We start from the raw sequence: 22,267 nt of genomic DNA, 5'->3' as shown, positions 1-22,267 counted from the left end.
CCTCGATCGGGCGTTAGATAAGGACTTAGAAAGTACTGATTTCCCAAAGTCTCATTGATCGAGGACTTGAAATTTTTTGATAACGTGCACCATCGGGATGCATGACTCGTCATCGGTCGAAGGCAACGTCGAACAGGCGTAAGACAGACTCGACAAAAGACATCCTAAAAAGCCGCCCTAGCATGCTCCTACGCAAGACGGTATGAATGTATGCACAGGCATGCGATAGGGAAAACAGTAACACATAGACAAGAAATGGGGGTTAGATGCAAATAATCCTACCCTGTGGGTTCCTGTTCTATGTTGAAAGGTTCTAGTGCTTCGTACGCATGTAGAGACCGATTTTGGTTTAAGAGGTTCCTCTGACTAGAGCCGCGATATACCTCCCATTGCAACGCGTAGAGCAAAGCAATGGTCGAATGGTAGTACGACTCATCATCGTCCAAGGTTGTTGGGCGTTCGAGGACCCCGGGCTCCAATAAATTGTGCCAGTTACCCAAAACACCTCAATGGGGCTGACCAACATCGATGTGAATGGAAGAATGCCGAAGAATGATCAAAAGAGAGAGAAACGCAATATTTTTTTTGAAAAAAATGCCTTTTGAAGTTTGGCTCACTTTTATTGATTAACATTTGGAGAAAACTACACAAGTGAACAATAGTAAAAGCCCCAATTTGGATTGGTCGGATACTGAGATCCTGTTATGTTACCATTCTGTTTTTCAGTAGCCCAGAGCGTACTGTTTTGACAGACTTTTGGAAATTGTTTATTTATGTATTAATTGCCAAATGTTAATCAACACAACGAGTCCCCAGCAGAGTCGCCACTGTGGGCACACGGCCCAAAAATTCTAGTTTTTGTGCATAAAATCGGGTGCGCCCTATTTGGGAAGCGCGGCGAAACGCTTCGATTCAGAGTCGCCACTCGGGTTTTAGCGGTGAAATACCCAAGGAACCGAACTTGAAACATTTTGCTACGTTGTTTGATTTGAAAAAGGCTTGTTGTAGATTGGACCGTCGTCACCTTCGATATCTGAGGTTCGGGAGCCAAGTTACGAGAGGGGAAGAGTTTTATGGCACTCCTCTCGCCCAATCCGGAGACCGGTCTCTACTCGGGCATTTTATAAAAACATTTACATTTTTCTCTTTTTAATCATTTTTTAGTCAATTAGGGCGAGGAACAGTTAAAGAGGATTAAAACTGTAACAAGTTGCATTATATGACAAAATGATGGTGAATGATGCTTGTTGAAACAAATAATAATAGATTGAAAACAAGCACCTATGAGTGTTTCAAATGAACTGGGGCATGCTGTCCCAGAATGGAGCACGTAAGAGGAAGCTGTATGCATTGGCCAGGCAGTGAGCATGCAGAGACGACTCGCATGCGCCATTGGTATATTGGCGTGCGCCGGTAAATCTAAACTTCACAGCTCCTATTTCTCAACCCTCTAGGCTCTAGAAGGACCAGTGCACACCTAGGACAAACCACGCAGTTAATATAGCAGAATGAATGCGACTACAGCCAACGATAGTAGATCCAAAGAAATAAGATGAACGGTGCACCCCATATACAGTGTGGGGAAGTTGATAGAGGCCAGAACTAGCTGACATGCAAGGGCCAGCCACTGGATCCATTACAACTGTCGTACGCCAGTCCGAAGACCCCGTACGCCAGTTACACTACTCAACCAGTGCTTGGCTTTGCATAATCTGAGCTCTGGAACACGACCAGAAGGGTCCCAGAGGCCTTAAAAATAAGAATAACAGAAAAGCAGCTTCACAATTCTAAAGTACAAAAAGCAGTAAACTGGTTTTTAGCATGCATAAAGGTGATAAGATAAAATAAAATAAGAATAGGATGATCGATGGTCCCTACGCCAGTGGTGCACGTACAGCCATAACTGGCGCACGGCTTGTAATTACTGGCGCGCGCCACTTATTATCACACACAATCATTGAATCTTTGTCAGCTTTAAGGCCAAGACTGGTATTGATTACCAGCCTTGACCCTGCTAGCACCCCTCAGAGGTCAGAACAGGACACAGAACAAAAGGTGGTATACCTTTTATTGGCCTTTGGTAGAAGGTTTGAGCTTTGAACTTGTAGTTTGAAGGATGGATGACGGGTATGAGGGTGTGATGAGTGTATGGAAGAGGGTTGGCTTTCTCTTTCAACTGATGGGAGAAGAAAGAGTGCAAGAAGAAAGAGAAAGAGGGCTTGAATGCTCTTTTTGAGTCTTAACCTTGTGAACCCTCTTGCATATAAATGCAAGGGGGGTATTTATAGGCCAGGAGTGGACTGAGGAGAGGGCTGATCAGTTGGGTTAAGGGCTGGTTAGGTTAGGAATAGAGCCTCCCATGCATTAAATGCATAGGACTAGGTGATGGGGGGATGTAGGAGAGAGAGGGGAACGTCTCTGCAGAGTATAATCATTAGGGAAACTGTAGCCTACGTCAGGGTGGCCATAAAAGTCCCGAGCACGTGGTTGAATAGTGATATTTGACCGGGTTTGACTGGAGTACGCCGAAGATTTACCTGCGTGCGCCGGTAAGAACTGAGTCAACGGTCGATGACTGACACGTGGCAGTTGACCGGCGCACACTGGCACGGTACTGACGTAAGAGAGTATGGTTTTGCTGAGGCCATTTGGTTCTTGATTAAAGGGTATGGGTCAGGCTCGACAAAGGTTTGAACGATGTTCAGGACGCTCAAAGCTCAAATACACCACTAGCCTTGGGGTGTTCTTGATTACAATCGTCATTGGGGAATCAAAATCCGTAAATAAGCTGGTCTGAACAGTTCAAAATAGAGTGTCTACAAGAGTATGTTGCAATTTTTCTCGATTAACTTTGCATTTAAGATTTCCATGTTACGCTATAGTTGTTATCATGTCAATTGTTTGTAGTCAACCTTCGATACATATATACTATGAAGAATATTCTAACATCGTTGCAAACATATTATGTAGCGCAAAGTAGGGAGCCAATCAATTAAATTGTTGCCTTTTTTTTTAGCAAAAAGAATTTATTAATCTTCAGAAAGGATTACAAAGATTAAAAAGATCAAGGGCACACCGACAAAAGTCACCCGAGACCTAAAAAAAGGCAAGACGCTAACTGAACACTAGAGAAACCCACAGAAACTCAACAGCCAAAAATCCAAACGAGCATCACACATGTACCTAAACTCCCATCCACAACAAGCCGAAAAGCCAAAGAGCCAAACAAACAAAAAGAAATGGGAAGTGCTACAATACATACCTCTTATTTGGGTGTATATCGTATGCACTCTCATTAAAACACACCAAAATGTTATGAATCTATTGCGAAAAAGTTACGAATCATATTGATAAAAAGTTTATGAATTTTTAGTATAAAAGTTACGATACGAAATAAAATGTTATGAATGACCGGTCCTACCAATAATTTTTTATGAGGTGGCACAATATGAAGCACACAATAGGTATATATGGTACACACCTTAAAGAGATGTGTATTGAAGACTTTCCCAAAAGGAATAGCCAAAACTAAACCAAATAAACAGCCAAAACCAACACCACATAGCCACTAAGCAAAACTAAAATAAGCAAAAAAACACCTCATACCAGCCCAATCTCAAGGTCAAAAAGTCAGAGAGAGAGAGACATCCTCCTTAAAATCAACGTCGTCCGAGATATCCTCTTCCGGAAAAATTAGTGGTGGCTCCAGAAAAACTAAGTAGGGTGTTCAAAATCTTTACTACCTTTAAAAATTACAACTGAATATAATAAAATTTATCCATAATGCCAGTCAAAAATAAGTAAGTATACTCTCTATGTTACAAAAAGTTAGTCTATTATGAAAAGACTTGCAATGAATCAAAACAAAAATTAATTGCGTTTACATGTTTTTGAATTTTTCGAGCCAAATTAAATTCGTTTTGGTGCGTAGAAATTTGGAAAATTATGCATGAAAGTACTTGATTTTTTATCCGAAAATTGCACGTATAGTGGATTAACTTTTGGAGACGAAGGAGTATATTGCAATTTTCCTTGACGCGATTTCATATTATATATGAAACCGTTGCATATATAATACCCTCATTATCAATGGTCAAATTCAACTCTCAATGTATGTAACCAAGAAATTATTCATCACTGAACTTTCATTGATTGCGCAATTATTCATTGAATTGATTTGTTGTCTGGTTTTGGGGCTGGGTGTTCAAATGTTTTTGAGTTAGGTATTCAAATAATTTTGGGTTGGGCAGTCGAGAAAGGGATAAACTAAAATTAAACTAAAAATATTACATATAAGCTTAGCAAAGAGAAAAAAATTTGGGTGTTCAAGTGACCACTTTGGTCACTATGCAGAGCCGCCTCTAAAAAAAAAGTCTCTTTTATGTCCTATAATTTCCCCCACCAAAATCATTTTGGTCTACATGTGCAAATTACAAACAAAAGCTTATCTAGTTAGTGTATATGTTACTTATTTAATTAAACAAGTACACACCAGTAATTAAGCCTTCGTACGTATTGAAGGATACATTGCAAAACTCATCTCATTATTTGAGCTTTATAAATTATAATTATTATTTCAATATCAACCACACCTTTGTCAACCTTAACCCCCAACCTTCGGCTTACAAATACACCTTAATTCACAGTATGAAACCCATCTCATTGAAAGCACACAAACACATATACAACTACAACATTACCAATAGGCAGAAGAAGTATTGACAATGGAAATTCTCTATGCCTCTCTCATTGGGTTCTTTCTTCTTCTTGTCATCTACCTCTTCTACAACCACAAATCGAGTGAAAATGCAAACCTTCCACCTGGGAAAACCGGATTTCCAGTGATTGGGGAAACCCTTGAATTCCTCTACGCCGGGTGGAAAGGTCACTCCGAGAAATTCATATCTGATCGCATAGCCAAGTACTCCTCCAACATTTTCAAAACAAGCCTTTTTGGCTCACCATTTGTTGTTTTCTGCGGAGTGAACGGACACCGATTCTTATTCTCCAACGAGAACAAACTTGTCCGGGTATGGTTTCCCCGTTCCATACACACAATTTTTCTACAGTCCACAGAAACCTTCTCCACTGAAGAAGCCATCAACGGCAGAAAACTTATTCGAAACTTGATCAAACCGGTGGGGTTGCAAAGCCACATCGGTTTAATGGATACCGTCGCCCACTGCTACTTTGCTAACTACTGGGAAAACAAGGACATGGTTCTAGTTTTTCCACTCGCCAAACACTACACTTTTTTGCTTGCCTGTCGCTTGTTGATGAGCATCGAGGATCCAAACCTTGTTGCTATACTCGAAAATCCTCTCGGGTTTGTGTTAAAGGGGGCATTTTCTGTCCCCATAGACTTACCCGGAACCCCATTAAATCGTGCCATCAAGGCTTCTTCTTTTATTCAGAAGGAACTTTTGGTGATTATCAGGCAAAGGAAGATAGATTTGGCTAAGGGAATGGCATCGCCGACTCAGGATATTTTGTCGCATATGCTTTTGACAAGCGATGACAACGGAAACTTCATGCATGAGGCGGATATTGCCAATAAAATATTTGGATTGTTAGTTGGCAGCCATGACAACATTGCCTCTGTTTGTACTTCTGTTGTCAAGTACCTTGCTGAGCTGCCTGAGATCTACCTAGGAGTTTTCCAAGGTCATATTGTATTTCTCGATTTCTTTTTGTCTTTTTGAGTAGTTTAATAGTAATCCTTTAGTGATCAGACTTCAATATCTGGCTAATCTGATCAACTAAATGATGTAGTAGAATACTCTATTGATTACTATATGGTGTGGTCAAAACCATGCGCACCATGCGGCTTTTAGCATAACGGCATCAATGGTGCACTTAGGTATTAAAGAGTAAAGAGATCAGGAGTTCAACTTTTTTAAGGTGCTAATTTAATTATTCTAACACTACAAACTTTTGCAGAGAAAGACAAATACCGTGTAATTAAGGTGGTACATGACCAATTAATGTCAATATACGACCTAAGTATTGTTTAGTGCTCTGAGTAAGTACTACATAAGAACAAGAATTGTTGGAAAATTTTGTCAGCTAAACCAATGAAATGTTGACATAATTATTTGAATAGCAAAAATGTAAGTAAAGAAAAACTAATGGATCGATATATCGAGACACACACAAAACTCTCTCCTTGGAGAAGAAAGATCACCTATTGCACCGGGTTGTATAATGCTAGCTCTACTCTCGAGATATAACAATCCTCTGTGAAATTTTGTGTGCAAGTTAAAGTTAGAGCTTTCGATTGAAGACCCATTTCTCACTCTTCAAGTTTGAAAAGTGAGAGAGCTACACCAAAATGGTGTACCAAATTTGACGATATAGATCTTCAAATATGGTTTAATTTTGGTTTTGCTACCTCACTTGGAGACGTTTGAACATAAATAAAATTTAAATCAACAAACGTTTAACACTGCGTATGTGTAATAATTTTCATAGGGTATGGTCATGTCAATATTGTTCTTTTGTTCTTTGTTTTTGTATGAATAGAGCAACTGGGGATTGCGAAATCAAAAGCTCCTGGTGAATTGTTGAACTGGGAGGATATTCAAAAGATGAAATATTCATGGAATGTAGCTTGTGAAGTGATGAGACTTGAATCACCTAGCCCAGGTACTTTCAGGGAAGCATTAACAGATTTCACGTACAATGGTTTCTCAATTCCAAAGGGATGCAAGGTAAGAGCAAGTATACTCGAAAGCAAGTCATCCAGTATATATACAGTGATCGGTGGTTGTTTTAAGAACCTCATTTGTTAAATATGATATTTTCTAGAGTTGAATATTTGATGGAATTTGAAATTTCTTTTTTTGCCCTCTCTCGATATCTTTTATGGAAATAAACGAATTTTAAGGAAAGATTAAAATGATATATATTATAAATATTTTCGATGAGTCTTTTTCACAAGGGACTCATAATTGTTTTTACTTGTTGATATGCAGATATATTGGAACGCACGATCGACACATAGGAATCACGAATTCTTTCCCGAGCCACAGAAGTTTGACCCATCGCGATTTGAGGGCTCCGGACCACCTCCTTACGCATATGCACCTTTTGGCGGAGGACCTAGGATGTGCCCTGGAAAAGAATTCGCCCGGTTAGACATACTTGTTTTCATGCACCACCTTGTCAAGAGGTTTAGGTGGGAAAAACTCATTCCTGGCGAGAAGACTGTTTATACTCCCCTAGCTAATCCTGAAAAAGGGCTTCCAATTCGCCTCTTTCCCCACGAAGCCTAGTTCTGTTACTATTGGAAGCTTGATTTATAAGTATGGTGTGTATTTATGTTGGAGTCAGAGTGGGAACAGTTGAGAGCATACAGATTAATTGGGGGTTGGAAATGTGAGTGATTTAGATAATGTGAGGAGTGAAATTAATTGGGTGTCAGTACTGTAATGTAATATTTTGTGCCAGTGTAAAATAAATTGTGCTTGAGTTTTGGGTAGATCTCTGTCATCATCAAGTAATTAATTTGCTTCCACACTTTAGCTGATCTATTTAAAACTTCAAGATTTTGAATGAAATCAATAAAGAAATCAAAATATTTACAAGCACACATTTTCCCAAAATCAGCAAAGAAAATACAGATCGCAGTTTCACCAAAGGAATCCCAATATTCCTTTCTTCCAATAACTGAATTTGGATGAATATATAGGTAGTGACGAGTACAGAATTTTCTTCCGATCGAAAGAAGAGAACATTTATATCATCATGTATTATAAATTACAAAGTAGAAATCAGGAGACATTACATTAACTGTGTGAGAATCTACGAGATAACTAAATTTAACAACCCAACCTACACAACATCAAAGGGAAGAAACCAAGAAAAAAATGGAAGATTCCACTGCAGTTTCTTTGTTGTTATCTTGTCAGTTGTCAACCTTCGATACATACTATGAAAGAAGAATCTAACATCATTAAACAAATTGCGTGTACAATGTAGGGAGTCAATCAAAGGCGGAAAGTCAAAAGGGAGTAATCAAAAGGTAGGAGATCGTTGTATGATCTGAAAGTCATACTGTAATAAAAACCCGTGTAAGTATTACTCACTCCGTCTCTTTTTAAATGTCCCGCTTCGTAACTTCAATTTATTAAGAAAACATCATCATTACACATTTCACATCAACTTTTACATCTACTTTTCTTATTTACTTTCTATCACTACTACAATAAACCATAAAGATCACAGCTATTGACCGCGATTGTAAGTTTTTCATCATGCTCTTGCTACCGTGATGGATTTGAGTGTGATTGTAAGTCACTCTCTTGTATCACGGTTATAAACCGTGATTGAAAGAGAGAAACAATCACGGCCAATAGGTGTGATCGTTTCTCTTTTATCACGGTTATAAGCCGTGATTGTTTCTTTTGGGCGTGATCATTTCTCTTTTCTGGGTGTGATTGTATGTCACTTTAGATCACGGTCTATAACCGTGATAGAAGGTTCAAAATAAACTGAGATGGAAAACCATTGTGCGTGATCTTTTCTTTGTATCTACTAGACTATCTTTTCTTGTCATTGCTAAGTTTCGAACCCACGCACCCTTAGTTGATTTCCCAAGCCCTTACCACTAAGCTAGCCAAGAACTTCTGTTAAATTAGGAAAACAAAAATATTTATACTTACTTCCTAAAGTGAGAAAAAAAAATTTTCTCTTAAAATTTGCTGAATTTTTTGGACTGCAATTAACATGATATTAAAATATATAAAAATACATATATAAACATTGTTTAAAAAAAATTTAAAATATGACAGTAGATTTTTCTCCAACCAAAATTAGTTGTTGTCACCAAAAGATTTTCTTGGGGCGAAAAATTTAGTTTTAGCTAGTAAATTTAGTTGACAATAGCATTTTTTGTTGTAGTGTGCGCTATGTATTTTTATAAAAATTATCACAACATGCAGATTGTTAGATTATGAACAAACTTTAATTTATTTTTTTTATAAACTAACCATTTCATATGAATTTTGTGTTTATATTGAATTTCAATTTCAATGGTGGCTTCTCCATTCCTCTAACAACCAATTACTAGCCTCATCAACAAAAAAATCATTATGGTAGCAGTTTTTCACCTTAGCTTTCACTGTCTTCATGATTCCTTGGCTCAGGGGAAGTTGCCTTAACCTGGCCCGCTGAGTTCGAATTTGCCACTGTTTGTATGTCTCTGGCCTTTGAACTCTCTCCAATCCTTCGCACGCGATGATACCCAGAATCTCATTCCCCAAAATTTCCCTCTCAAACAACATCCTCTCCTCATTTTCGCACGGCACATTGGCCTCAAACATGTCAAACAATGCAGAGTAGTGGAATAAAGCCTCGTGGAACCGAGAGATGAAAAATTGGGAATTATAAGCTACATTGACTATCGAATGGATGAACATATATCCGGATTAATCCTTCTGAATAAGCTCAGAACAGCATCGCGCGGACTATGCTCGATAAGTGTGTCGCCGAGTAGGTACATCAGCTAAAACGAACAGTTGATGACAACAAGCACCTCACCTTTCTCAATTTCCAAAGTTTTTTATCACGCTACAAGGGTGAGGTCATTTCTCTTTTATCTCGCCACAAGAACGAGATCTTTTATCTCATTCTTTTCCTCCCTAAAATCTTTTATCACACCATAAGGGTGAGATCTTTTCTCTTTTTTATCACGTCACAAGGGTGAGATCTTTTCTCTTTTATCTCGCCACAAGAGCGAGATCTTTTATCTCATTTTTTTTCGCTCTAAAATCTTTTATCACTATGCAAGGGTGATGTTGTTTTTCTTTTATCTCACCGCAAAAGCGAGGTCTTTTATTTTGCGCTAAAACCCACTTTTTATCACGCTTTCACTAAAACCGTGATCTTTGTGAATCTCCTTAGTGTGACGCATATCTATTATTGTAGTAGTGTATGGAGACATCATCATTACTTACTAATTTTTCAAAATGGAATATACTTTTAGGAACAAAATAGGAAATGTACCAACTTTTACTCACTAATTTTATAAAATTGACACTTATTAAAGAATAACCCAAAATGAAATATTGGACTTTAAAAAGGGGACGGAGGGAGTAATTTTTTGCTTAACATGGACACTTCGAGTTCACTATTTGCATTTAGGGGGTGTTTCCAGTAGTGAAAAATTTATAAATTTTTATTTGTGGTTGTGAAGTTGATAGGTGTTTTCAGTAGTGAATAAGTTGTTGAGAAATGTCAAGTTGTTGACGGTAGTGAATAAATTGTTAATAGGTTTGTGAGTAGAGTTACTGTAGGAAAAAAGTTTTTGTTAGTGAAAACGAGATGAAAAAATGCTGAATTTTTTTTGTTAGTAGAAACGAAATGGTAAAACGCGTTAAATTTTTTTGTGGTTTTTGTTAATACTTAAGCATATTGCGTAATCAAAAGATCAATCGGAGTACGTTGTATGGTCTAAAAATCATAATAAAAAGCTCATGTATTAGAGCATCCCCATTGTAATAATCAAATTGATATGAATAAGCAAACTTAACAATAATACTAAAAAAACACTTCACATTGTAATAATCAAAGTTACAAGTCTTTTAGCAAATAACCAAATTTCACTCATTCCATAACCAAACTTAACAACTTTTACCAATAACCAAAATTCAATAACCAAACCCAATAACCAAACTCAAAACTCAATAACTAAAAAATACCCCATATTAGAATCGTCTCATCGAGACGAATAATTTGGTGTGGCTGGATGCGTGATTGAAACTTATTTGCAATTGGACATAGGTGCATTATGTACTGTGGGAGTTTTTTTTATAGGGATGCAAAAATAACCAATGTGGAGGTAAAGATTGTTAAGTTTGATTATGAACTAAATGGATAATCAAATGCTGACGTGACACATTTTGGTTATTGATTTTGATTATTCCCATTGCGGATGCTCAGGTAAATTAACTTGCGTTGAGCAAACAATTCGTTAAGTTGTTGCTTAACATGAACACTTATCCAGTTTTCTATTGGCGTATTGTATAATGGCAGGAGAAATTCGAAAACTAATAGAAGATTATACAAAAACTTCAAACTTGATTTGTTTGTCACACTACATGACGTTCTTCTTGTTGTCATGTTAGTTTCGAAGTCAACTCATGTCTACACACCTTTCTGACAGGTCGTTGTCTCTTCTGTTGGGAGTAAAGTGTCATATATACAATTAACCTGGTGTTAAAGGAATATTTCTTCTCTAATGGTCGGAATGATCACGGGAGATTCTCCGTGGGCCTGATCTAAACTGGTTTGAGAATCGTAGCTACTGGCGTCAAAGTTCTGAAGTTGAAGAGTTGACATCGTACGTGTCGATCGACTAACGAAGTATTCTTTTTTTGGGTATGTCACGTTATTCATATTTTTTCTCTCTCAATTTCATATCTATGCGAGAGAGAAAATATGAATAACGTGACATACTCAAAAAAAAATACTTTATTAATCGATCGATCTTTTGATTACGAGTTTTCATTTTGATGTATTTTTTGGTTGGAGTTATAATATCATCTGTTATCGGTTGGAATTTTTTTTCTTCCATATCTATGCTAGAAATGAAGTGTTCACTCAAATTCAGATGAATATTCAGCACTACACAATAAATTGGTGAAATCAATAGGTGATCTCACTAATCCCACATCGGATAATAAAAAAAGATTGAACCTTAATATATAATTGGATGACTCAGCACTTACAAGACTTAGCATTTTAAGTGGATATGAGTCATTCAATTTATATTAGATCCAGCACTCCGTGAATACTCCCCAACGGATAGGTCCTACGTTCACACGGGAGAACCTCATGCGGATTAGACTCCCAACAAAAGTATCGTGAGATGGGTAACACACATGGACCAGTTATAACTTTATTTATTTTAGCGTAGTTATTTCTTTATTGAACTTACATTTTTGTTAGTTTTGTATTACGTACAATATTTTTTAGACAACCCCTCGTCCTGATAATAGGAAGCAAATTAAAAGGTAAACAAATGTGGATCAAACATGAAATGGTCTTGCTATTGTCAGCCCGCTGGGCTGACGATAAGTACACTAGAAGGCAAGAAAAATATGTATTTCTATTTATTTTTACACTATTTAATACACATTCACACATCTATTATTGTCAGCCTATTAGGCTGATTTTAGAATTTTCCATATAGTATTACTCAATCCAGCTCTTTTAATTTTGTCTATTCTTTGTTTGCTTCAACAAATACTTAACATTGCTCATGTGTAATAATTTTCAAAGTGTGTGGTTATATCAATGTTCTTTGTTTTTGTATGAATAGAGCAACCGAGGATTGTGAAATCAAAATCTCCCAGTGAAGTGTTGAACTGGGAGGACATGCAAAAGATGAAATATTCATGGACTGTAGCATGTAAAGTGATGACACTTGAACCCCCTAGCCCAGGTTCTTTTAGAGAAGCATTAGCGGATTTCACGTACAACGGTTTCTCAATTCCAAAGGGGTGCAAGGTAAGATCGAGCAAGTATATATACTTAAAGCAAATCTTTCTGATACTTATAATCTTTTTTACTTTTTTTTTTTTGTTCGGCGTCTTTTTTACTTGTTGATATGCAGATATATTAATTGGAACCAAAAATCGACACATAGCAATCATGAAGTTTTTCTTGAGCCACAGAAGTTTGATCCATCGCGATTTAAGGTCTCCGAACCACCTCCTTACGCATATGTACCTTTTGGTGGAGGATTCAGGATGTGCCCTGGAAAAGAATTCGCCCGGTTAGAATTAATACTTTTGTTCATGCACCACCTAGTCACTAGGTTTCGGTGGGAAAAACTCATTCCTGCCGAGCACTACAAGAAAAAGTATGTTTAGTGACAAAAAAGTGGCGACAAAATTTAATTTCGTCGCTAAATGAGTATATTTGGCGACAAAAAAATAAATTCGTCACTGTTTTGATAACTTCCTTGACGAAATTATTTTGTCACCAATTATAACTATTTAGCGACAAAAAAGATATTTTTGTCACCAAAGGCTCCTATTTGGCGACGAAATAAAATTTTCGTCACCAAAAGAGTAAAAAAGGAGATGAAATTATTTTTTGTCGCCAAAGATAACTATTCGGTGACGGAAAAAATATTTTGTCACCAAATGAACCAATTTGGCGACGAAAAATATTTTCGTTTTCTTTTTACGTTTTCAGTGACGAAAAATTTATCATTTGGTGACGAAATTTATGAATTATGCTTTGTCTCCAAATATATTTCGGGCATAACTCTTTTCTCAGAACTCCGATTGAGATAATTTAAATTGGGTTTGAACAATAACATAAAGAGCTACGACTTTCATGTTTATTAAAATTGCTAATTTTAATGTTTAATAGTTCAAAATGCCGTTCAAAATATATTTTAATGTTCAATGTATGTGTTATATATTAGATATTTCAAACATATGCTGAAAAGTTTGTGTAGTGTAGTTGGTTAAAGCTTGCGTGCAAAACTTAGGAGACTCGGGTTCGAAACCCCGCAGGAGCAAGAAAGTGAGATTTTTTTCACATATAAGAATATCTTTCGCGACGAAAAATTTCATCACCGATGGGTCACCTTTGACGAGTCAAACGGAATAATTTGTGACGAAATTTTTTGTCATCAAAAAAGCACAATAGGTGACGAAGAAAATTTCGTCACCAAGTCATTTTTCCGTGACGAAATTTTTCGTCACCAAAAGGCATTATAGGTGACGAAAAATAGATTTCGTCACCATGTAGGAATCCTCGACAACCTTTAGTCGACAAATTTTTTTTCGTCACCTATATTATTTGTGACGAAAAACACACTGTTAAGGAAACAGAATCCCACATTGCTTGGGAGTGGAATGGGTGATCACTTAATAACATTTGAGACCTCTCCACTCATTGCCAATTGATTTTGAGATGGATATAAAGTTTCTATATGGTATCAGAGCAACTCTGAATAGGGTAAAGACCCTTGTGACATGGGCCGTGAAATAGAATTTGATGAGAATGGTTGTCCTGAATGACATAACCAGAGGAATTGAATGTTAGAGAACAATTATTGTCTCTAGCAAACTGAAAAATAGAAAGCAGATTGTGTGTAATGGCAGGTGTGTGCAAAACATTGGTTAAATGAAAGTTCGCACTTGGTGTAGGTAAAATCCCCTTTCCAGTACAAGCAATAGATAAGGACTTACCATTTCCAATCATCACCCCTGCCCCTGCTGAATAAGGTTGAGTGTGTGACAGGTTAGTAACATCAGGAGTTACATGATTGGTGGCTCCACTATCAAAATACCAACTCTGAGAAGTAGAACCAGGTCCAGAATTCCCCATATTTGGTGAATGAGTGGCAGTATAAGCAGTAGCAGAAGGAAAGCCTGAGGGAAACAGCTCTGAAGGAGGTTCAAACACTGAAGGAATTTGATGTGAGTAAAATCCATTGCCATAAGAACCACTTTTAGGACCAATATGTTGAGGAAAACCAGTATTAGCAAAATGAGCCTGAGGAGGTCCATGTTGAAAAGTAGAAGAGTAATTCTGTCCATAGGATGGTGCTGAGAACTGACGTGGAAAAGTAGGTCTCCACATGTTTGTCTGAGGAAATCCTGAAGAAGGAGGCTGGTGGCTGAAACCTAATGGCTGTGTGTTTCTATAATAGCAAGTACGTGCGGTATGATTATCTTTGCCACAAATTTGACAACATCCTGGTTTAGAAAAGGGAACAAAACTTTGTCCTCTTGGCTTGGTCCTATTGTTGTTAAATCTTGAATTGGACTGAGAAAATTGAGGTAAGAAGGAACCCTGTGCAAACTGTGGCTGAAACATAGGAATGAGTGGAGAGGAGAGGAGAGGTCTCAGATGTTATTAAGTGATCACCCATTCCACTCCCAAGCAATGTGGGATTCTGTTTCCTTAACATCCCCCCTCACGTGCAGCCGCATTTGAGGTCTGTCACGTGTGGCCACTTTTGGGTCCTATCATCGTGCAGCCTTTTTGCTGGTCTGTCATCGTAGGGTGTGGATTGTTAATTTTTTAAAATGTGGGGTGGAACGGGCCCCGCTCTGATACCATATAGAAACTTTATATCCATCTCAAAACCAATTGGCAATGAGTGGAGAGGTCTCAGATGTTATTAAGTGATCACCCATTCCACTCCCAAGCAATGTGGGATTCTGTTTCCTTAACACACACAATATGCGACGATTTTCATTCGTCACCCAATGTAATTTTTCTTGTAGTGGAGAAGACAGTTTATACTCCCATAGCTAATCCTGAAAAAGGGCTTCCAATTCGCCTCTTTCCCCACGAAGCATAGTTGTGTTACGATTGGAAGCTTGATTTATAAGTATGGTGTGTATATATATATATACTATGTTGTCAGAGTGGGAAGAATTGAGAGCATACAGATATTTAAGCAGTGGTTCTCTGGGTTAATTGTGGGTTGGAAAAATGAGTGATTTAGGTAATGTGAGGTGTGAAATTATTTGGGTGTCATGCATGTTATGTGATATTACATTTGGATGTGTATTATATCATTTGTGGAGAGAGATAGAGAGAGAAGAGAAACCAGTGATTTTCTTAAATCAGTGGGAGTTATTAAAAGATACTCTATATATTGGGTGGCTTTTGTCAATGTGCTGTTGGTCCATTTAATCTTTGTTTGTCCTTTTAAATTAGAGATTAATAAATTTTTTATGCCGAGAAAGAGATAGAAAAGGTATGAACATCAAAAATAAAACTCATGCATTTAAGTGAACTTGGGTTGAACACAAAATTAATTTTTTGGTTAACATGAACAGTAGTTTGCTCGAGCTTTAACGAGCCGAGCCCTTAATGAGTCGAGTTTAGTCATTTACAAAACGAGCCTCTAAAGTTGAGCCGAGGCGTACAGGCCAAGTTTTTTGTTGAACGTACTAAACGCTGAGCCGAGGTTAACGCGCCAAGTTGAGCCGAGCTCGCGAGCTGCACAGTTTGTTTACAACCCTTGATGCAATATAGTTTCTTTTTGAAAAATAATTAAAAAAAAATTGGTCACTTGATTTTTTTGTTACGATATAGTTTCTTGATGTTATCTTGTTTAGTTTCATAGTCAACTATTGACACGTACTATCAAGAATATAAACGTTCCTTTCAATATAGAGAGGTGCCTAGCTCTTATTGTTCACTAATAATGCCTCCTTGTGTTAAGATTTTTATTTTTTTAGTATTCATTTTTTGTTTTCAAAGATATGTTATTTTCTCACAATATAATTGCATTTAATTCAAATAATTATATGCACATACTATTATTTTTTTGATCGGCAAAAAAAGTTTTATTAAGAAATTTTGAAAAATGGTACATCAATAAAGGTAAAGCGGGAGGGAAATTCAATCAAAGGTTGGATGAAAAGAAAAAAAAAATTTATTGGAACAAAACCCAAACACACCCTGATTAAGGGCCAAACCCCAAATACAAGCCTCTAATAAGCACCTAGGCCTGGCCCAAATCAAGAGCCCAAAACTAACCCTAATCAATCTCTATAGCCCTAACACCAGTTCCAATGAGCTCAAAGTGCCAACAGCAACTCGCCACCACCACTAACTACACACCACCGCCAACAGCCACAGCAAAACGCCAAGGCCACCACCAACTGCGAGACCCACCACCACAAATTGCAGCCCTCCAACAACCACAACAACCCAAGAATAAGAACTTATTTGAAAAACAAGTATTTATTTCTCTTAACGAAACAAAGCCTAAGTATTATTTTAAAATAATTTTTCCAATGACAATTTAAAAAATCAACTACATAGAATAACTTTAAGTGAATGACGTAGATTTGGTGCCTACAACTCTGTAGTGCACACCAGCACTACAGGATTCCCAAATTTCACCTCAAATGATGTTATGAATAAGGTAAATGCCACTCTTTATCAAGATTTACGTGAGAGAAGCTAATAGTTTTGGGTATGCACTTTCTTTTCATGTCCATTCTTCATATTCTTTTCGTTCCTTTTGAAGTGTTCAATTTAGTAATTCTAACTTATTAGGAAAACATAATCATTATACATTTTACATCAACTTTTACCTTCATTTTCTATACTTACCCTTTATAAAGACATCATCATTACACTTTTATTTACTAACTTTTTAAAATAGAATCTACTTTTATGGGCAAAATGAAAAATGTACTAATTTTTATCTACTAGCTTTACAAAATAGACATTTATTAAAGGACAACTTATGTAGAACACTCAAATTTCTTGATTAGTTGGACCGAGCCAAGCCCCGGAAGCTCAAACGATGTTTAATTTCAGATTACCCAATTTGGCAAAATTTGGACGAGCTCGGAATAGGACCACCATCCGCGGTATTTTCTCTCTCCCGATGCTAGATCTAAGAGGTTTCCTATCCTTCCTCAATCTCCCCATCCTTCTCATCTCGAAACCACCATCCGCCATCCCTCTTCCGCCTATTCTCCTGGGTAGTCTGGCAGTTGTTGGAGGTTGTGTTTGCAGCTCGTGGTCGCCGGAGACTTTCTCCCCCTCGTCAGTACGGGACTTCAGCTCTCATCTATATGCTTCGGCGGATTCAGAAGCTGGAGGTAGCAAGGTGATCCCTCTGCTTCCAATCAGGCTCCATTTGTGAAGCATGGTGGGCATAAAGATGAAGGCTTTGCCACAAACTGGAGGGTTTTAGTCCTTTTTTTTAAAAAAAATTTCCGGCTAGTTGCCCTTTGTGGGACTCTCCTCCGTTTGTGGAGGCTCCTATCTCCCGTCGTGGTGTGGTGCTTGTTTAGTTTTTAGCTATTGTATATGTTGTTGTTTAGGTGGGGTTGGATGTAGTCTTTGAACTATGTCTCTCGGATATGGCTGCTTGATCCCTTTCAAACCGATTGGACAGTCCTATTATTTACTCGAGAAATTAAAGTCTTTCTACAGTAGTAATACTTAAGAGCGAAGATATAAATTAAGAGAATTAGATATCGTCTTGCGTCAAATACGATAGTACTCCTATTATTTAACTCGAGAAATGAAATTACTTGACGATGGGAGAGATTTATTTTGATAACTCCAATATCTGGGCTAACTAGCTTATATATATACGCGCAACTAAATTAATCCCGGGGATCAATTCCAGTGGACCGCTCATTTTCATGGGTCTTAATTAAAAATAGAGAAAAACTGCGTATAAACTGACCTCCAAAAGAATTGACAGCAACTGAGAGATTTCGAATTAAGAGAGACATCAATTTATTTCACATTGGCACTGAAAATGACAATACACATAGAGCAACTCTTTTGCTTTCACTCACTCACTCACTCACTCTCTCTCTCTCTCTCTCTCTCTCTCTCTCTCTCTCTCTCTCTCTCTCTCTCTCTCTCTCTCTCACAGAAATGATGCAACACACATTTATATCTAAAACACTTAAACACACAATTAAAACACTTATTAATCTCTGTGCTCTCAATTGTTCCAACTCTCCAACAGAACTAAGCTTCATGGGAAAAGAGGCGAATTGGAAGCCCATTCTCAGGATTAGCTACGGGAACATAAACAATCTTCTCATCAGGAATCAATTTTTCCCACCTAAACCTCTTGACTAGGTGGTGCATGAACACGAGTACTTCTAACCGGGCGAAATCTTTTCCAGGGCACATCCTAGGTCCTCCACCAAAAGGTACATACGTGTAAGGAGTTGGTCCAGAACCCTCGAATCGCGATGTATCGAACTTTTGTGGCTCGGGAAAAAACTCGGGGTTTGTATGAGTTGAGAATGTGTTCCAAAAAATCTGCGTAAATAAAAACAATAAGTTAGTCGTCTCAGATAATTTTCCAAAACTAAAATTTCAGAACCCAAAATCCATTAAAAATTTCATAATATCCTTTTAATCTAGAAATGGGTTCGTTTCCATATTAGTTATCGAGAGAAAAAGAGAAGAAAAAAAATTCAAAATTCATCTGCTAATCAAGTCTAGAAATTGTCTAATCACAGACTTAATTCTGAACTAAAACAACTACTGGGCACGATATATTATATAGGTGACAAGCATGCATATTAGTGCTCGAACCAGCCGTTACTGACTACAACAACAACAATAACAGCCGTTACCGACTAAAACAATATATATGGCCCGTTTTTATTTTTTGCCAAAAGAATAACCAGTACCATTGATAATCATCAGAAAAACAAACAAGGAGCACATTCATTCTTCAACAAAGGCGTGAACAACCACAACGGCGGATATATATGGTCTGTTGGATGACTTATTTTGAGTATACTTGATCTTACCTTCCATCCCTTTGGAATTGAGAAGCCGTTGTACGTGAAATCCGTTAATGCTTCTCTGAAAAAACCGTGGCTGGGGGGTGCCAGTCTCATCACTTCACATGCTACGTTCCATGAATATTTCATCTTCTGAATGTCTCCCCAGCTCAACAATTCACCAGGTGCTTTAGATTTCGCAATCTCCAGTTGCTCTATTTTCATAGTAAAAAAAAGGCAAAAGAACATTGACACCATAACCTATGGATTTATTATACATGCACAAAGGGGAGAAATTATAAGGATATTTCTCCCATGTATATTTGATGATTTTGATAGAGAGAGTTGTGGGAGATATCTTATTTTTGTTACTTTGAGTATACACAGGTGGTTCTAACTTAATGGGAAACTCTAGCTTCACATAATGCTTCTCAGGAGATCATCGTTGTATATCGGGAGTGAAGTGTCATGTGCAGCTCCTGTACAAGAGGGGATGTTTCTTCTCTAAGTAGTGTTTCATGTGTGCCTCGATCAATAAGTTTTTCGAAACTTCCATATATTGTCTATGTTCAAATAATTAATTATGTCAACGTTTCATTAGTTTGTGGTTTTTTTTTTCCATATATATTTTAGTTTTGCAGAAATTATAACGGATATACTACATTGTTAGCCACTTTTCCTATACGCTATTTGCTCAGGACCCTAAAACAACACTACGTTATATGTATCAGCTTACATGGTATTCAATCAATATATTATGCCTTGTTTGGATTCAAATTTGAGTTTTTTTGAGTTTGGTTTTTGGGATAGTAAGTGGAGAGAGAAATTAGGATAATGAGTGGAGAGAGATAAAGAGAGAAATAAAAGTAATGATTGGAGATAAAAATAATGAGCGGAGAGAGAGAGATAAAAGTAATGATTGAAAATAGGGATAATAAGTATTTTTTAAGTTGGAATTTTTTTTTTCCAAGTTTGAATCCAAACAAGTCATTAACCATTCTAATCAAAATCCACATTAGAGATGGGAGATGATCCAATTCCACGAGGAATATGTTACCTGGTAAACTCCTTGGTAGATCTCAGGCAACTCAGCAAGGTACTTGACAATGGAAGTACAAACAAAAGTGATGTTGTCATGGCTACCAACTAACATTCCAAATATCTTATTGGCAATATCCGCCTCAGGCATGAAGTTGCCGTTGTTATCCCTTGTTGAAAGTATGCGCGACAAGATATCCTGATTCGGCGATGCCCTTCCCTCAGCCAAATCTATCTTCCTTTGCTTGACAATCACCAAAAGTTCTTTCTTAATAAAAGTAGAAGCCTTTATTGCACGATTGAATGGGGTTCCGGGTAAGTCTATAGGCACAGAAACTATCCCCTTTAACATCAACCCAAAAGGATTTTTGAGTAGGGCAACAAGGTTTGGATCCTCGACGCTCATTAACAAGCGACAGGCAAGCAAAAAAGTGTAGTGCTTGGTGAGTGGTAAAACCACAACTGTGTCCTTTTTTTCCCAGTAGGTAACAAAGTAGTTGTGGGCAATGCTATCCATTAAACCGATGTGGCCTTGCATTACCACCGGCTGGAAAAATTTTCGGACAACATTTGCGGTCTCAAGGGATTCTTCCATGGGAGAGATTCGTGTAGATTGCAGGAAGATTTTTTCGACAGAACGGGGAAACCATACCTGGACAAGCTTGTTCTCGTTGGAGAATAGGAATCGGTGTCCATTTAATCCGCAAAAAACGACAACTGGCGAGCCAACTAGGCTTGTTTTGAAAATGTAAGAGGAGTACTTGGCTATGCAGTCAAATATGAATTTCTCGGGGTGACCTTTCCATCCCGTGGAGAGGAATTCAAGGGTTTCCCCAACCACCGGAAATCCGGTTTTCCCAGGTGGAAGGTTTGTATTTCCCCTGGATTTGTGGTTTTGGAAGAGGTAGATGACAAGAAGAAGAAAGAAACAAAGGAAAGAGGCATAGAGGATTTCCATTTTATTTTCTTCTGTCTATAGGCAATGGTAGTTCAAGGTGGACAAAGGTGTGGGTGCTTGTGTGTTTTTAATGAGATGATGAGTTTCGCAGGGCCAAGGAGGGTATTTTATAGGCAAGAGGTTGATAAAGAGGGACAAAGGTGGTAATTTAGTAATGGTGTTTTTTAACTTTAAAAACATATGGATTATTGTTATTTATTTCCTCGGCGCGCAAAATTCAGTATTATTTGTTGTAGTTATTGAGAATCGAACCCTTGTCAAATGCATGGGCGGTATATTCATGGTGCCTACCACTTTGGTACCAGACTACCAGTCTACTTAATTGCCACTACTGCTACGACTTTGTGTTTACCCGGAATAAGGAGCGCCGGGATTGCTCTATCGGAAGATGCTAGCACTACACACTTCGCGGCCAAACCTGTGCACTTGGTAGTATTCATGTTGTCATGGGTAAGTTGTGTCTTTGCTTTCTAAGTTATTAATTGATGAATTATTAAATAAAATAGAGTAATAGCTAGTTTAAACAAAGATGTTGTGTGGGGTTTACATGTATTGGACGGTTTGTTCGTGTTTTTCTAAAAAGAAAAAAGCAGGTTACCGCGCGATAAAGAATCATAGTTACTGTCGACTTGTATTTTTTATTGGGGCTCGTGATTCTTCGAAATCCGAGTAAATTAGTTGATTACCGTATTTGATTCGATTCCGGCCGTGTTTGAAACGATAAGGATCGATATATGTCCATAAATATTGGCAATCCTATTCTGAAAAGCATTGTGGTGAACAAAGGGGCACAAGCATTTTTACACGATTGTTTGAATAAAAGAAAATTGGCATGAACCCGAGCAACGTACGGTAATTGGAAGAAAAAATAAAGTGAAAAAGTTTTTTAAATGTACGTACCTTCTTATCGTAATATATGATAACGGAGATAGATAGGCAAATAGTTGATTTATCACCACCTAATTAATAGGATTTTTTTTTTCAAATTCTAGTTATGTTATTGTTTGGA

At 37.5% G+C, this 22,267-nt stretch overlaps 4 protein-coding genes across 4 annotated transcripts; 2 read left to right on the top strand and 2 right to left on the bottom strand.

The window, feature by feature from the left end:
• The first annotated feature begins 4,656 nt into the window (after positions 1-4,656).
• Positions 4,657-7,474, top strand: LOC131302279 (beta-amyrin 28-monooxygenase-like). Its single transcript, XM_058328830.1, has 3 exons — positions 4,657-5,664; positions 6,523-6,710; positions 6,975-7,474. The coding sequence occupies exons 1-3, from the start codon at positions 4,725-4,727 to the stop codon at positions 7,272-7,274; spliced, it is 1,428 nt and encodes a 475-aa protein (XP_058184813.1). The 5' UTR covers positions 4,657-4,724; the 3' UTR covers positions 7,275-7,474.
• Positions 7,475-9,029: 1,555 nt separating this feature from the next.
• On the bottom strand, positions 9,030-9,419 carry LOC131302770 (scarecrow-like protein 9). The gene has a single exon (XM_058329571.1). The coding sequence runs from the start codon at positions 9,417-9,419 to the stop codon at positions 9,030-9,032; it is 390 nt and encodes a 129-aa protein (XP_058185554.1).
• A 1,514-nt stretch (positions 9,420-10,933) lies between these two features.
• Positions 10,934-12,875, top strand: LOC131302769 (beta-amyrin 28-monooxygenase-like). Its single transcript, XM_058329570.1, has 5 exons — positions 10,934-10,941; positions 11,035-11,121; positions 11,977-12,014; positions 12,323-12,510; positions 12,678-12,875. The coding sequence occupies exons 1-5, from the start codon at positions 10,934-10,936 to the stop codon at positions 12,873-12,875; spliced, it is 519 nt and encodes a 172-aa protein (XP_058185553.1).
• A 5,614-nt stretch (positions 12,876-18,489) lies between these two features.
• LOC131302318 (beta-amyrin 28-monooxygenase-like) lies at positions 18,490-21,374 on the bottom strand. The gene is made up of 3 exons (XM_058328884.1): positions 20,320-21,374; positions 19,290-19,475; positions 18,490-18,789 (listed from the first exon to the last, which is right to left on the bottom strand). The coding sequence occupies exons 1-3, from the start codon at positions 21,256-21,258 to the stop codon at positions 18,490-18,492; spliced, it is 1,425 nt and encodes a 474-aa protein (XP_058184867.1). The 5' UTR covers positions 21,259-21,374.
• Positions 21,375-22,267: the final 893 nt, after the last annotated feature.

This window comes from Rhododendron vialii, chromosome 10a, assembly GCF_030253575.1.
Source record: "Rhododendron vialii isolate Sample 1 chromosome 10a, ASM3025357v1".
NCBI lineage: Eukaryota > Viridiplantae > Streptophyta > Magnoliopsida > Ericales > Ericaceae > Rhododendron > Rhododendron vialii.
The sequence above is the reverse complement of the archived record's forward strand: the minus strand, read 5'-3'. Positions and strand labels throughout refer to the sequence as shown.